The sequence below is a fragment of the Cheilinus undulatus genome, linkage group 11, assembly GCF_018320785.1.
Source record: "Cheilinus undulatus linkage group 11, ASM1832078v1, whole genome shotgun sequence".
In the NCBI taxonomy this organism is placed as follows: domain Eukaryota; kingdom Metazoa; phylum Chordata; class Actinopteri; order Labriformes; family Labridae; genus Cheilinus; species Cheilinus undulatus.
This window is the reverse complement of record NC_054875.1, coordinates 7,590,618-7,606,658: the sequence shown is the minus strand read 5'-3', so window position 1 is coordinate 7,606,658 and position 16,041 is coordinate 7,590,618. Positions and strand designations below refer to the sequence as shown.

At 37.9% G+C, this 16,041-nt stretch overlaps 1 protein-coding gene across 2 annotated transcripts in view; it reads right to left on the bottom strand.

Annotated features, from left to right (window-relative positions):
• LOC121517876 (V-set and transmembrane domain-containing protein 2-like protein) overlaps positions 1-14,919 on the bottom strand; it is a 94,233-nt gene extending 79,314 nt beyond the window's left edge. The window contains exon 1 of one of the 2 annotated variants that reach the window (XM_041799958.1): positions 14,629-14,919. In XM_041799958.1, coding sequence (XP_041655892.1) covers positions 14,629-14,746 — 118 coding nt within the window. In that variant the 5' untranslated portion in view covers positions 14,747-14,919. Of the gene's footprint in view, positions 1-14,624 lie in introns of both variants that reach the window. The other variant, XM_041799959.1, reaches the window with a different exon arrangement.
• Between the last annotated feature and the right edge of the window lie 1,122 nt (positions 14,920-16,041).

The following is a 16,041-nucleotide window of genomic DNA, read 5'->3' as shown; positions in this document are numbered from 1 at the left end:
GACCCCTTCAGTATCTCATAAAAATGCACACATTAAGATTAGTGTCTGCTACAGACTGAGAGCAGAGGAGAGAGACAGCGATGTCTCCTGGTCCCTTAAAGTTTTTTTTTACAGAGAAAGGAATCACTGCCTACACTTATTCTAACTATTAGTGATAGCTTGGAGGAAACATTTTATTTAGGGTTTAGGTTTTTTGCATTCACATGATTCTGATGACGCAGGAATGTCTCTTGGGAGTCAGGAAGTTGGGAACAGCTGTTAGAAATTAATGGGAACTGAGGAAAGTTAGTACTTTACAGCTTGATCTTTGTTACTGTTACTTAGCCAGAGTTTTTCTGCAGTAAGACCATTTACAGGTGATTTTTCAGCATTTTTATGTAGCTGAAAATGAGTGATGGCCCACACCGGGGTCCAGACCTTCTATTTTATTCCCATGGTATCAAACAAGCATTGACGTTATTCGTTTTTTATTAAGATTTATGTAATTCCAATATCGTTGCAGCTTTTGATGCAGCTATGCATGATGTTCAGGGTCAAACTGCAATGATTAAAATGCCACTTGATGCAAAGTAACTAGATATTTTTAGAATGTATCAATGTATCAAATGGGACTCGTTTCAGCCGAAAATCTCATAAAAGTTTTTTTTACAGCTTCTTAAAATTGAAAACGTGCAGATTTACACTATATTACCAAAAGTATTCACTCACTCATCCAAATAATTGAAATCAGGTGTTCCAATCACTTCCATGGACACAGGTGTATAAAATTAAGCACCTAGGCATGCCGACTGTTTCTACAAACATTTGTGAAAGAACAGGTCGCTCTCAGGAGCTCAGTGAATTCCAGTGTGGTGTGGTAGGATGCCACCTGTGCAACAAGTCCAGTCATTAAATTTCCTCGCTCCTAAATATTCCACAGTCAACTGTCAGTGGTATTGTAACAAAGTGGAACCATTCACGAATGACAGCAACTCAGCCACGAAATGGTAGGCCACGTAAAATGATGGAGCGGGGTCAGCAGATGCTGAGGAGCACTGTGCGCAGAGGTCACCAACTTTCTGCAGAGTCAATCGCTATAGCCCTCTAAACTTCATGTGGCCTTCAGATTAGCTCAAGAACAGTGTGAAGAGAGCTTTATGGAATGGGTTTCCATGGCCGAGCAGCTGCATCCAAGCCACACATCACCAAGTGCAATGCAAAGCGTCGGATGCAGTGGTGTAAAGCACGCCGCCACTGGACTCTAGAGCAGTGGAGACACGTTCTCTGGAGTGACAAATCATTCCTCTCCATTTGGCAAGCTGATGGACCAGTCGGGGTTTGGCGGTTGTCAGGAGAACGATACTAGTCTGACTGCATTGTGCCAAGTGTAAAGTTTGGTGGAGGGGGGATTATGGTGTCGGCTTGTTTTTCAGAAGCTGGGCTTGGCCCCGTAGTTCCAGTGAAAGGAACTCTGAATGCTTCAGCATACCAAGAGATTTTGGACAATTCCACGCTCCCAACTTTGTGGGAACAGTTTGGGGATGGCCCCTTCCTGTTCCAACATGACTGTGCACCAGTGCACAAAGCAAGGTCCATAAAGACATGGATGAGAGAGTTTGGTGTGGATGAACTTGACTGGCCTGCACAGAGTCCTGACCTCAACCCGATAGAGCACCTTTGGGATAAATCAGAGCAGAGACTGGGAGCCAGGCCTTCTCGTCCAACATCAGTGTGTGACCTCACAATTGCGCTGGAATGGTCAAAAATTCCTATAAACACACTCCTAAACCTTGTGGAAAGCCTTCCCAGAAGAGTTGAAGCTGTTCTAGCGGCAAAGGGTGTACCGATATCATATTAAACACTATGGATTAAGAATGAGCTGCCACTTAAGTTAATATGCGAGTCAAGACAGGTGAGCAAATACTTTTGCCAATATAGTGTATTTCATTATGTAAATGTAAATTCTTGTGTTTATGTTTGTTTGACATAACAACTCTGATCAACATTGTCACATTATTCTGATAAACAAAATGATCAAGCGATTAATCCTAACTTAACCAAAATGGTAAGAGATCACCAATATAGTCGTATTTTACGGTGAAACTGTGGTGATAAATGACTAAAATGGGAAATCTGTTGTATTTAAATGAAACCATGAACAGAAAACTATCCTCCAAACGTGTGTGGAGTCTTCTCCCTCCATCTCATTACAATCTGTTTCACTTTGCAAAGTTTGAGCATCCAATTGGCTAACGGCTCATTTACCCTTCACTGATTGTTTAAGGCGATTGATTGGCTGGGATAATTGCCTCTCTGGATAACCATGCCCTAATTAGGACTTAATTGAAAAGCATCAATGACTAAAGCAGCGTCTGGGTGGAATTAGACCGAAACATTGTGAAAATTGTAAAAATCCAAAGTTTTTCTTTTTCTCCTTTTTTTCACTCCAGCTGGTTTAGTGCCAGTGAAAGAAAAGGAGGCCAGATTATCACTCCCCACTGGGTTCCAAAAACACCATTACATGCCAAACTTAAAGAATAGTCTCAGGAAAGCAAATTGAGGATTCTCGCATGTCCTCAGCTGGTCTTTGTACCCATTCTTCCAAATCACTGTAAAGTAGGCCAAACGCCACGCTGTGAAATTCAATTCACAACTGCAACGGTCCAAGAGAAGTGAAAAAAATCTAACTTATCTGACAAAGTGACTTCAGGTGGATTTATCTTCATCTGCATTCCTGACATCAAATCTTCGTCACCGTGCAAAATATAAAACCCACAGTTCATCAGTGTTTTTAGCAGGAGCAACTCTCATCATCACAACAAATCTACCTTTTCAGGTACAAATGAAGATACCATGAACCTTTAATGTTGAGGAGAAACTGTGGCACACGATTAAACTGAATGATTTATGTATTTAATTCTCTGGCACAGTATGAGATATAATTGATAACAAAGTAGATAAAAGGTAAGTTCATGTACTTCATCCCATTACTAATCAAACATGACATTTACTTTGTGTTGAATATGTTGGCTGATGTGGTTTTGGTTTGCTACATTGTTCTTCTCATTTATTGTCCTCTTTTGTTTAATAAACAAGTTAGAAATAAAGTAATAGGGCTATAAAGACATATTTTTATTACCTATAAATCACTGAATTTTGAAGGTTAACTGTGAAAATTTACATACTTAAAATGCCATCATTTTTAAACCCTCAGCTATTTTTAACCCTTTTGTTTCACCTGGACTTTTTTTCTTAAAAAGCTTGTAAAACATCAACCCTGTGGTGCACAGTCAAGATTTAAACACCCTTTTTCAGCACAATCTGGGCTTTAAGAATATGTATGCTGCAGTAAAATCACTTGAATTAAGAAAAAGCTATGAGACTATAAAAATATAAAAGATAAAACCAAACAGAAATAAAACATTATATTATTGACCATGACGTTTTTTTCAACAAACTTGTTCTCCTATCTTTTGGGGACCAAAAAGTGAAAAAATATCATTTTGTGACAAAAAAAACCCCTTCAGAATTGTCACATTTTAATATAAAAATGTCCTTGTACTTCTTTGTATTGGCTGTTTTTGAGCCATTATTCAAAGCAGCTCCTGTCTGCAGTGACACAGAGGGCATCATCACAGTGTCTCTGTTTCTCCATTATAAGCTAGTCAGGCTGTCTCCTTCATGATCTAAGAGTTATGGCAGGCGCTGTTTGACAGAGCATAACACAAAGCGCCAGTCACAAAGCCTTGTGGGATACAAAATGACATGTAACCTTCACTGCTAGTAGCAGAACAATTGGAAATGGATTTAAAAAAAGGTTAAAAAAAAGACGTTCAATATTGAATTTACTGGTGTGGAAAGTTACCCACATCTTACCTATACGTAGCTTAAAGTGCATACAATACTAAATTTGCACAGTTGTAGTTACAGTTGAAAAGAACAAGTTTTATATTCAATATTGTGGGGCTAATTCTGTCAGCATCGCTAGCTGTGCTTCAAAACAACACAGTGCATATTAGACTGTTGATAGGCTACGGGTAGTGATGCATTCACGGTCTGAAACACTGTGGGAATTTATGAAAACTTGCGAAACAGGATGCCCTCTGCATCTGTGGCATGACCACAGGCTGGGCCACCTGGGGGTTGGTTCTGGGCCACATGTGGCCCCCAGGCCGCTAATTGAATAGGCCTGGTTTAGGGGCTCCCCATGTACGTGGGCGGCTGGGGTTCGAATCCGGCCTGAGGCCCTTTACCACATGTCTCTCCCTCACTCTTGACCCTGTTTCTGACTCTATCCACTGTCCTCCTCTATCTAATAAAGGCACAAAAATGCCCAAAATAAATCTTTTAAAGTATAACCATGTAAGAAGAGTTTGCTACAGATAGAAGAATAAATAAAAATAGCCAAAGGGAGCAGTAAAAAGTGAAATGTTAGATATCAAAAGGTGCAGATTGTTATTGACTTGCCCCCCCCACCACACACAAAGTAAAAGTGATGGATTACTTTCAACCATCAACGTCAATTTTAATTGGGTATATACAGGATAAACAAGACATTCAAAGCTTCCGTGTTGTCATTATTTTCCATCACTGTGAGAGCAGGAAGACGCTAAGGTGAGTAGTATCCAGCTGCTGCCCTACTATGGTATCTAAATGTACCTAAAATGAAAAAACAGAATGCAATTTATGAAAATTTAATAAGTATATTTTGGAGTTGTATTACATCACAATAAATGTGGCAACACTGACATCCTTAAACATTCAACATATTGATCATAATAGCCCGACCTAGCTACTCTTGTAGTATGGACTGATTAATTTATTTTTTGCATAGCAGCAGGCATTTAAATTAAACATTATAGCACGTAAGACTGTAATTCCACTTGGATTTTGAAAAGTCTTAAATCTTGTCGCCTCTCCTTTTCTTTCCTTCTTGCCTCACGATAAAAAACAAAAACAAGTGCATCTCCACACCCTCATTTCCATAAAAAGCCACCCACTGTTTGAAAAATTGTCCCCTACATTATTCAGCCTGAAAACAGATTCTGATGCCTTATGTTACAGATGCAGCGATCTGCACAGAAATATGATTTTCGACTAAAAAAAAGGCACCAAAAGCAGAAATACTCAGCACACAACACACTCATGAGGACAAACCTGACCAGCCCATGATGCTGTATGTCAGCGACAGCAGAATAACAACAGACTGTTTGGATGGGTTTTTTTTCTGTTTTATGATTAAATGTAGGATGAAATCTTTCAGACTTTGCAGACACAGCAAAGAGCGACTACAGGGAGAGCTCCAAAGCCATCAAACAGGAGTCAGCAGACTGTCAGAGAACATTCAAGATGACCATTCACATCTTAAATAGCTAAAAACAAAGGTTTCAGTCATTGTGCTATAACCATGATGTGTTGAGCAGACTCAGCCCACCTTTAAAGATTTAAAGGCATTTTTTAAAGCTCATAGAAATAAGAAAAAAGTCAAGGAAATAAACTTTCTTTTTTGTCAATAAAAACTGAAACTGGAGCCAGTTGATGCTGAGATTGTCCTAACAAAGAGACTGAAAGCGAAGGATATCAGAGTTGATTCTTGAGGATCCGTTTATTTAAATGGACTCCTATGTGCCAAAGTGAAGCCGATCCACGTCTGATCCTTTCTTTATTCAGCTTTACTCTGTTTTGTCAGCCTGCTGCTGTCGCAACTTGCTGCTTTTCTCAATGACAGCCATGTTTAACGCTGAAAGAGTTTCACTTTATATGAGAATGTGGGAAATGTTTTAGCTGCACCAGTAATTCACACCATGCTGACATCCAGGTCTGAAAAACACCTGGACCTGATGATTCCTCTATGTAGCTCCAAGCTATTGATCACTGCTTTAATGCTGATTACAATCAAACTGATCACAATAGCTGGTCTTCCATCCCCTCTGCGTATCAGAGGCGTTTTGGGGCTAAAAATAAAAATACTTCACTGTGTCTCACCCATGTAAAAGATCTCAAACAGAGTGAGTCATTTCCTCTCTGGCTTGTCACATCGTCTCAGTTTTCTGAGAATCATTTGCATAGTTCATTATCATCTATAATTCAAGCATGTAGTTTTTTTTTTAAATCATGACAAATAAAGTGAAAAAAGTCTGCCTAGTTGAGCAGATGTCACCTTTAACTGAGATTTACAGACATATCACACACCTTCTCCAGCTTTTAACACAGCCCCCAGTGGCCGACTTAAAACAATTAAAATGCTGCATAGATTGAGCACCAGACGTGGTTTTTGACCCTGTATAAACTAGCTCTTCACAGCCTTTTTCAGCTGTTTTGGTGTATGTCTCTTTAAATGCAAATGAGGTCCTTCTAAACCTCTCTTCCATAGGGTGCAGTTGTGTACTTGCATGCCTCTGGGTGGAGATCTATGGGTGGAGATACCAGGTGAGAGGCAGGTATTAAGATTATTATGACTTGTTTTTAGGCCATGGTGGACCTAAAAACACAAAAAACAAAAATGGCTTAGCTTATTTCACATTTTATGAGTCAACAGATATTCCAGATACCCTGATGATATTTCAGCAAATTTACTAAAAAGTTTTTTTTCATGATACGTAACCTTTAAGATACATTCTGCCATAAGGATCAGGTTGACCTCTGCAGATCAGGGACAAATGGTTTTAGATTTCTGCTGATATCTGATATGCAGATATCTTTAACTAATCTAAGTGGATATCTTTATCAATACTGATGTATAAATGAAGCTCAGACATAAAACTTATATTCTTAAAACACTCTTTAAGTTTAAGTAATGAGGATGAAAAAACACTTAAGCTGACTTTGGTCGAGCCTAAAGCTCCATAAATTTCTATGCCCACAAGGCTGATATTCACAGCCAATATATGATGTAAATATCATTAAAAATCTTCATATCCATCGCCAGAATGAAAAACTTCTACAGCTAATATCTGCCAGTTGGTGCTGCACAATTAATCTAATCACAATTGCAATGCCAGGCTTGACTTAGGGCTGGGCATTTATAGCAAAGATCAAAATCATGATAATTTGAATTTTTTTTTTTTTTTTTTTTTTTTTTACCTCGATTACAATTGATGAACAACTATGCCAACTCCCACCCCTGACTCGGTTTGTACCCTAAATATCTGCATAATTTTAAAACAAATAACTTAAAGTAACCTGCAATTGATTAACAGTGTATGGTTATGCATTGAAATAGTTGAAATGAAAATACACATCAGCTGAAATGGCAATTTCCTTTTGAAAAATGCCAAAGTTGCTAAAAAGAGTTGAAATTAACAACGGGTATTTCTTTCTAACAAAATACGTTATGTTTATACCGTTGTATAAAAAGTAGATATATTATTTGGTTGCTTGTATTGCATAATCAGCTCTGTGTTTGAGTTTTGGACTGGGTGGGACAGGGTCACATGGTTACTTATTCTTCTTCTTTTGGATGTCTGGCAGGCTACATGCCTAGCAACACCTGGCTGCCTATCACATGATGACACAGCCAGTAGTGTGTTTTTAAGGGGGTGGTGCATTAGCAGAGAAAGAATTACAAGGGAAAATAATTGAAATAACTAACAGAAAATTTACATTGGTAAGAGACTCTATATGTCGGTTTTGATTATTTTTCGATTAATCGCCCAGCATTAGCTAGGCTGCAATTATTTTTTATTAAGTTGTATTTGAAAGGTTTATAAAAATGCCCGCAAAAAGGCCTTTAAGTTTACAATGTAGCCACTTATGTAGACGTACCTCTATCTTCAGAAAGATGAAGCTTTTGTTTTTTGGAAAAGATCAAATTATTTTGAAATCAGTTGAGTAAAAACATAAAGGTTTTGTAATTTTTATCCTACTTTATATCTGTATGTTTAATATCAAGAAATACTTACTTCAAAAATATCATTATTCTCTTCATTTTCCTTGATAACCAAGCAAGTAGACTCATGATACTATTTCATGTATATTTTAACCTCAGCTGCAAATTGCAATATTGTTCAGAAAAATCACAATCGCACAAAATTACCAAAACCTGCAGCAGCACTGCTGATAATGATATCATGCCAATAATATTATGTATTTCTACTATATATCAGTACTTAAAAGTTAATTTAAGGAACTAACTTTGACTACAAACAGAGGAAACCATTTGTTTCCTTTCTTGAATCCATCAATCTTTTTGATATTTCAACAGAAATGTAGTTCAGATTTCTCTGGATGAATACAAAAGCTAAAGTCTGCAAACAAACTTTTGTACTCTGTATAATTTGCATAAAAAAACATTAAACCTTGCTAATTTTTCTGTGCAGTCTATAGAAAGTGTGCAGGGAAAAAAAAACTGAAATGTTTTAGAATTAGAAACAAGAAACCTACAGTGTTGCACAACTGATATTGTACTTGTGATGTCTGGCTGTACAATTACAGAATTGCATAGAAGTCTGCAGTTACTTTTGTGTTAAGTTGTACTTGAAATGTCTGCAAAAATGCCTGCAGAGAGGCCCACAAATTTACAATATTGCCACTATTGCACTTTGCAGAATTACCTTAATTATAGGAAAAATTAAGGCTTTTTTTTAACATTTAGTTATTTTGAAAGCAGTACTGTACAAACTTGCACGGAGTTGATAAATACAAACGTCAAAACTATTGGTATTTTCTGTATTTGCCTCAAAACCCAAAGGTAAATGTATGATACCATTTAAGTATTTTATTGTTATTGCAATGGCAAATTGCAATAATGTCCAGTGTAATTGCAATTGCACATTGCTATATGGCATGCAGCATTAAAATTAAGCCATATTGGGTGTCTATAAATTCTATTTGTTGCTGTGATATCGAAACTGCTACCAATATCATCCTTTTTAGCTTTCACCAGATTGAAATTTAAATTTCTGGTATTCTGACAATCCTACTCAGGTGTAGGCTTAAGTGCAGATTTGTCATGGCATGCAGCTTATGTGCTGGCAGGCTAAACTATAAAGAAGCATGTAAGAACAGAGCATGAGGAAATAAGTGAGAAAAGTTGGTAATGCATCCACATTAAGACTCTGTTTCTCAAGGGCATTGAGGCATTTCCACTGTCTGGCTATCACCTCCTCTCACTCCTCCTCACTTCATTTTTCAGTCCAGCCAAACAGTCGCCACATCTGCCAAACCCACAGACTGACTGACACCTGTGGAGATTGGCAGGCTGAGCCCGACTTATCCACACAAACCTTCACAAACTGTGACAGTGTGTCCATGACATAACAAAGTGTAAACACTGTGGGCCATTTAGGGAAATTCCTGCTGAGAGGGGAGGAGGGGGGGTCTGGGTGGGGAGGAGGAGGGGGTCTGGGTCTGATTTCATGGTGATACTTTAAGAGAATGTGAACTTCCATCTATCAGCCGCCATCGGCTCTGCATCCTGTCTGCATGAATCATCCACTGATGAGAAGAGGAGGGAGAGGAGCGCTGCTGAAAGGATGCAGCGCTCCGACGGAACAATCCTCTGTCATGAATCACTAAACATCCTGAATGTTACACCAGCAATTAAACTACAGAATCCTTATGCTGCTTAATGAGTAATCATAGGGCTGGGCAATGTGGAGCAAAAATACTACTACTATAGTTTTAGCTAAGTATATGATACACATATGTGGATATTTTTCTTCTGTAGAGCAATAACAAATGGTCATCTCACCCGGTGATGTAGTGGCATTTACAGAAGTGGTACACTCTGCATTAATGCACCACATTTCAGCGACCCATTCAGAAAAAGTCTGTTTGTTTTAGGCTGCTCTTGCAGATGTTGTACACCTCAAAGAAGACCTTTTGTTTTTGCACACTGATGCTGAGCTTTTGCTGCTTTACTTCAAGTAGTAAGGATTACTATGAAATTGGTGACCATGCCTTAGCCGGCCTAGAACACAAATGCCGCATATGACTGAATGAAGTCCATCAGAGGATTTAAAGTGGTTAGACTCTATGAAGACTAAAAAATAAAGGGTGCAGATGCCCAGTCTCTACTTATTGAAGTAGGTAGCCCAAAAATGAATTTTTAAATTCAACAGAAAATACGCAAGTACTGTCTATATACCTGCACAAACCCTGCACTACACCACTGGTCAGAATACCAGAGGTATAAACTTTGATATGAAACATGTTTGCAGAAAAAAACAGAAGTCATAGACATCTGATATTTGTGGCTTTTTGTTTTTAATTATGTATTTTGTTTAATAGCATGAAAATGTTGGTAACATTTCTGTATATTGAGGTTGTTGAAGGATTTAGAAAGGGTTTTAAATATCATGTATTCAAAATCTCCATTATTCTTATGATCAATGGTTTCAAAAGAACAGAAGCTTCATGCTCTTTAGTCCGATTTTTAGCTAATAGAAGGAGAGCACTGGTTCTTGACTGCTGGGTCAGGACTAAACGTGGATCGCAAATTTGTCACTGGAAAAAAGAAATGTGGCAAAAAAGACAAGGATGTATGGAGGTTCTAAGCAGCCACAAATGCACATATCTAAATCTAATCCATTTACCTGTCCTAGCCAGTAATCTTTGGTTGTTTTCTTGGGACCACAACTTGTTTTTCTCAGGATGTACGGGAGCCCACAATGAAATGAAATCAATTTTCCTGCGATAGCTAGTAAACTTTTTCTTGAGACTTTGACTGATTAATCTCATGATGTTGAGAAGCCCGAAGGGGAAGTTCACCCGGATAGTATATTTTAGTCCATTTTGCCATGTTCATGAAAAATTTTCTCAAAGTTTCAACTTTCTTATCTTGTGATGTACGGAAGCCCTACTAGTCAATACAGCCCCCTGATGTTTTCTTAAGACCTCTACTTATTGATCTAATTATATACGGAAGTCCTAACCTGCCATTATTGAATTATTCTATTAAACTTAAATTTTCCATAATAACAACTAAATCTTATTTGTTTTATCGAGTTCTTCACTTATTTATCACATGATTTATGGAAGCCCTAAGTGGCTACACATACATTTACTTAAATCAAAACAATTTTCCTGTGATAACAGGTATATTTTGGTTGTTTTCTTTATTCACTTAGGAGATATAGAGGCCCTAAGTGGCCATACATCCATTTATTCAATTCACCTTCATTTTTCAGTGATAACAAAAAATCTTAAATGTTTTCTTGAGATGCTGACTGAGTTTTTTTTATGACATATGGAAGCCTGGAGTTGCTATAGTACATTTACTCACATTTGTGATAATGACTACATTTTAGTTGTTTTCTTGAGATGCTGACTCACTTATTTAAAGATGTATGGAAGCCTCAGGCATCTGTTCTTCCATAGATTTTATTTTACATTATAAGGGCTAAACTTCAGTTGTTTTCTTGACTTTATTTTCTCATGTGTGATGTACAGAAGCTTTAGGCAGTCATATATCAGTTAATTTTATATTACTACATTTTCCTGTGATAATGAGTAAAGTTGGGTTGCTTTTTGAGATCTTTACTTATACAGTTGAAACCAGAAGTTTACATACACTATATAAAAAGGCACATAAACTTTTTTTTCTCACCGTCTAACAGTAAATCAGATTAAACTTTTCCTGTTTTTGGTCAATTAGGATTACCAAAATTATTTCTATTTGCTAAATACCAGAATAATGAGAGAGATCATTTTTTAGACAGTTTTTTACTATTTTCTTGAGAGTCAGAAGTTTACATGAATTTCATTAGTATTTGGTAGTATTGCCTTTAAACTGTATGACTTGGGTCAAAAGTTTTTGGATATGCTTCCACAAGCTTCTCACAATAGTTTGCAGGAATTTTGGCCCATTCCTCCTGGCAGAACTGGTGTAACTGAGCCAAGTTTGTAGGCTTTCTTGCTCGCACATGCCTTTTTAGCTCTGCCCATAAATTTTCAATGGGATTGAGATCAGGGCTTTGTGATGGCCACTCCAAAACATTGACTTTGTTATCCTTAAGCCACTTTGTAACCAGTTTGGCAGTATGCTTAGGGTCATTGTCCATTTGGAAAACCCATTTGCACCCAAGCTTTAACTTCCTGGCTGATGTCTTGAGATGTTGCTTCAGTATTTCCACATAATGTTCTTTCCTCATGATGCCATCTATTTTGTGAAGTGCACCAGTCCCTCCTGCAGCAAAACAACCCCACAACATGATGCTGCCACCCCCATGTTTCACAGTTAGGATGGTGTTCTCAGGCTTGCAAGCTTCCCCCTTTTATCTCCAAATGTAACGATGGTCATTATGGCCAAAAAGTTCAATTTTAGTTTGGTCAGACCACAGAACATGTCTCCAAAAATTAAGGTCTTTGTCCCTGTGTGTATTTGCAAACTGTAATCTGGCTTTTTTATATTTCTTTTGGAGTAATGGCTTCTTCCTGGAGAGTGGCCTTTCAGCCCATGTCGGTACAGGGCTCGTTTGACTGTTGATAATGACACACTCTTACCAGCTTCAGCCAGCATCTTCACAAGGTCTTTTGCTTTTGTTCTTGGGTTGAGATTCACTTTTCGGACCAAAGCACGTTCATCTCTGGGACACAGAACCCGTCTCCTTCCTGAGCGGTATGATGGCTGGACATTCCCATGGTGTTTATTCTTGCATATAATTGTTTGAACAGATGAACGTGGCACCTTCAGGCATCTGGAAATTGCACCCAAGGATGAACCAGACTTGTGCAAGTCCACAATTCTCTTCCTGATATCTTGGCTGATTTCTTTTGATTTTCCCATGATGTTACACAAAGAAGCAGTGTGTTTCAGGTGTGCCTAAAATACATCCACAGGTGTGCCTCTAATTAACTCAAATGTTGTCAATAAACATATCAGAGGCTTCCAAAGACATGACATCATCATCTGGGCTTTCCCAAATTGTTTAAAGGCATAGTAATCTTAGTGTATGTAAACTTCTGACTTTGAAGAAAATAATAAAAATTATCTGAAAAAAATCATTTTCTCATTATTCTGGCATTTAGCAAATAGAAATAATTTTGGTAATACTAATTGACCAAAAACAGGAAAAGTTTAATCTGATTTAATGTTAGACGGTGAGAAAAAAAAGTTTATGTGCCTTTTTATATAGTGTATGTAAACTTCTGGTTTCAACTGTAAATGTCATTGTCTTGGACAACAAAGCTAATTTCCCCTTAATTTCCAAAATATTTCAAGATATCTAGAAAAAACAAAAAGTGGCAAAATAGGTGAAATACAATGTATACATGCATGATCTCTATGGGCTGCTGTAATTATGTGCTTTAAAAAAATATATTTGTTTTGTGCTATCAATTTGTTGAGCAACACCTTGGGATGAGTATCGAAATCCAGTACCAACACATCTGATACTTGCTATACTGAATTACAAGGCAGATTTTGGTGCTTCATTTTGGTACCCCACCACCCCAACGCAATCCCCATCACTCCAAAGAAAGTTAAAAGATTTGGAGGCAGACAAGTCTTCTGAGATTGAGAGTTTTAGTCTCAATGAGGCTTTCTCCTGGTTAAATAAAGGTTAAATAAATTTTAAAAAGTCAATAAGCTGCTCCTGTGACTTTTACTAACATATTGCGATGGCATTGTATTTATGAATCATTTATAAATCAGCTTTTTATTCAGCTTCTGACTCTTAAAACACTTATTTTCTTACAAGCATAGATTCAAGCACCATTTACCACTGGTATTGAAACAAACCCAAATGATCCCAAACCCTAGTAACAACTGAGTGGTCAATTTTTTGGAAATTTGGTCACACTTTCGTCAAAAGAGGAGATGGTGCTGGTCTAGAAACCAGCCCAGGTGAAAACCACTGGTGTACACAAAAACACTGGCAACAACAGGAGAAGTGGGTATAACTGATGAGGGGCGCTCCCTCTTTTCCAGTTCCACCCACTTTACCAAATGTTGCCAACATATTTGTGCAATTCAGACACTGCAAATGACTTACCCTGATTTTTTTGATAATAAAATACAATAAATTTGTAGCAAAGGACCTATTTTTGTTGCTTGGGTGTCAAAGGGGGATCAATATCATCTGGTTTTCACTATTAAAGCAGACATAACTTCTCCTTTAATTCAATAAAAGAAATAAAATTACAACTCCCCATTTAGACCTAACATTTCAACAGATTATCTTTTGTTCAGTAAGTATATCACTGTTAGTGGTTCCTGCTGTAAACAGTCCTTTTACTGAACATTAGGCCTGGTTATTGGTCTTCAAATCAACATTAAATCTATGCTTTTAAACAACATTGTCTTTTCTTACATCAGGTCTGAAAATGTATGACTATATTTTTAAAACTCAGCATATTTCACCGCCCTGACTAACCAGCCTGCATGGTCGGTGTACCCCCGTTAAGATAAGAGAAATCATGCTGGTCTGATGTGATGGATAGACATGCTCTGACTTAATGACAGCCCGATGTATTCAGTGCACAAACCAAAACTCGTTTTTATGTCACAGAAAGAAGCCACAAGCTGTTGAGTTGCTCCCACACATCTGCGTGAGTTTATCAGCTCCATCCTTCCTGTGTGCATCTCTTTGTTTAATTCCTCCTCTGCATGTGAGCAGATGGCATCACCTCTGCCGTCCTCTCCTCTCACAGCCTCCCTTCATCTCCTCTCACAAAAGACGAGAATACAAAGAGAAATGTCACACCTACCGTTCCCAGAGATGTGGTTCTCTATCTCGCCGTGTCCAGCTTGCCTCGTGCAGATACTAAGTTGCATGTAGAGTCCCACGTAATGTAAACTCCCCAGCAGCATCCTGAACGCTCCCATTTCTCTTCTCTTTTCTTTACCTGCGCTCCTTTTTCACATCGGGTGGAGAAGTGCACGAGAGGAAAGGTGACTTTTTCTCTTTCTTTAATCTGAATCCAGGTGACTTTTCCTGCTAGAGAGCGAGTGTTAGATGTGTGGAGAATAAAGAGTCGGAGAAGTGGTTGCAGCCTCCCTCTGTGCCAGCAGACTGACTGAGGCTCTGCTTCCGCTCAGTCGGCTCTACATGCGGCGGAGGGACTTCTCCCAAATGGGAGGTGCCTCGGCTTCCGTTTGGGAATATTAGCTGAGAGGAATGATATCAAAAACACATTTACAAAGTTTAAACTTAACAACGTTTGAGTTTGATTTTAAGAAGAAATACACTTTGATAAAAGCAAATGAGGTTCGTATGACTCTACTTCTAAATTCAGGAATTTTAAGACTGATTTTCTTATCATTTCTTTCTTCTTGTTTTTTTAAATTTCAGGATGAAGGACGGTTAGAGCTTTTCCCAAAGAAAACTGGCCTTCACTTTTGTGGAAACTGGTCCAAAGTAATATTTTTCTGATAACATTTGGCTAATTGGGACAGGACAGTACAAGGATAAGGTGAGCATTTTCCGTATATTTGTTGTAATTGCGTTAAAAAAGGAAGAGCTTGAAGTCAGAGGTAAAGGCTATGGTTGTTGTATTTAGCTTAAACGAGAATAGCATGAGGTGTTGAGTGCTAGCTCACAGCAAGGATAGCTAGCCAGCACCTTGCAGGCTCACATTTGTTCACAGGTGGTTTTACCTGTGGACAAAGATGGACGACTGCCTGGGGCCTCGTGCTCTAAAGACCCTCCAGATAAAGCTGTGCACCGAATATGAGGCATGCATCTTAAATTACAGTCCAAGGGGACAGGCATGGGGAAAAAGCATCAAAATAGATACTGAAAACAAAAACCAGAGGTGCATGCTGTTGGGTTTTAGATCCAGTGGTGTAGTGCAGGGTCCAAGCTAGTGATGAGGAGTATACCCACATTCATAATTCTTATTTTCAGTCATCTTTTGACCTTTTTAACCAATTATTTGTATTTTACCTCATATTTTCAATTCCAAACTTTGACATCATTACCATATAGTTTGACCTTTTAGATTCACAATTTAAACATTTGAATCAAATTTGACTTTTAATTTGACAATTACAAATTTGATTTCATATTTTGACCTTTTAAACTCATGAGTGTGTCTTATAAATGTCCTTTTAAAACCTTTTTGAATTAATACATTTACTTTTCTCAGACTGTGAGCCTTTAAACTTATCTTTGTAACTTT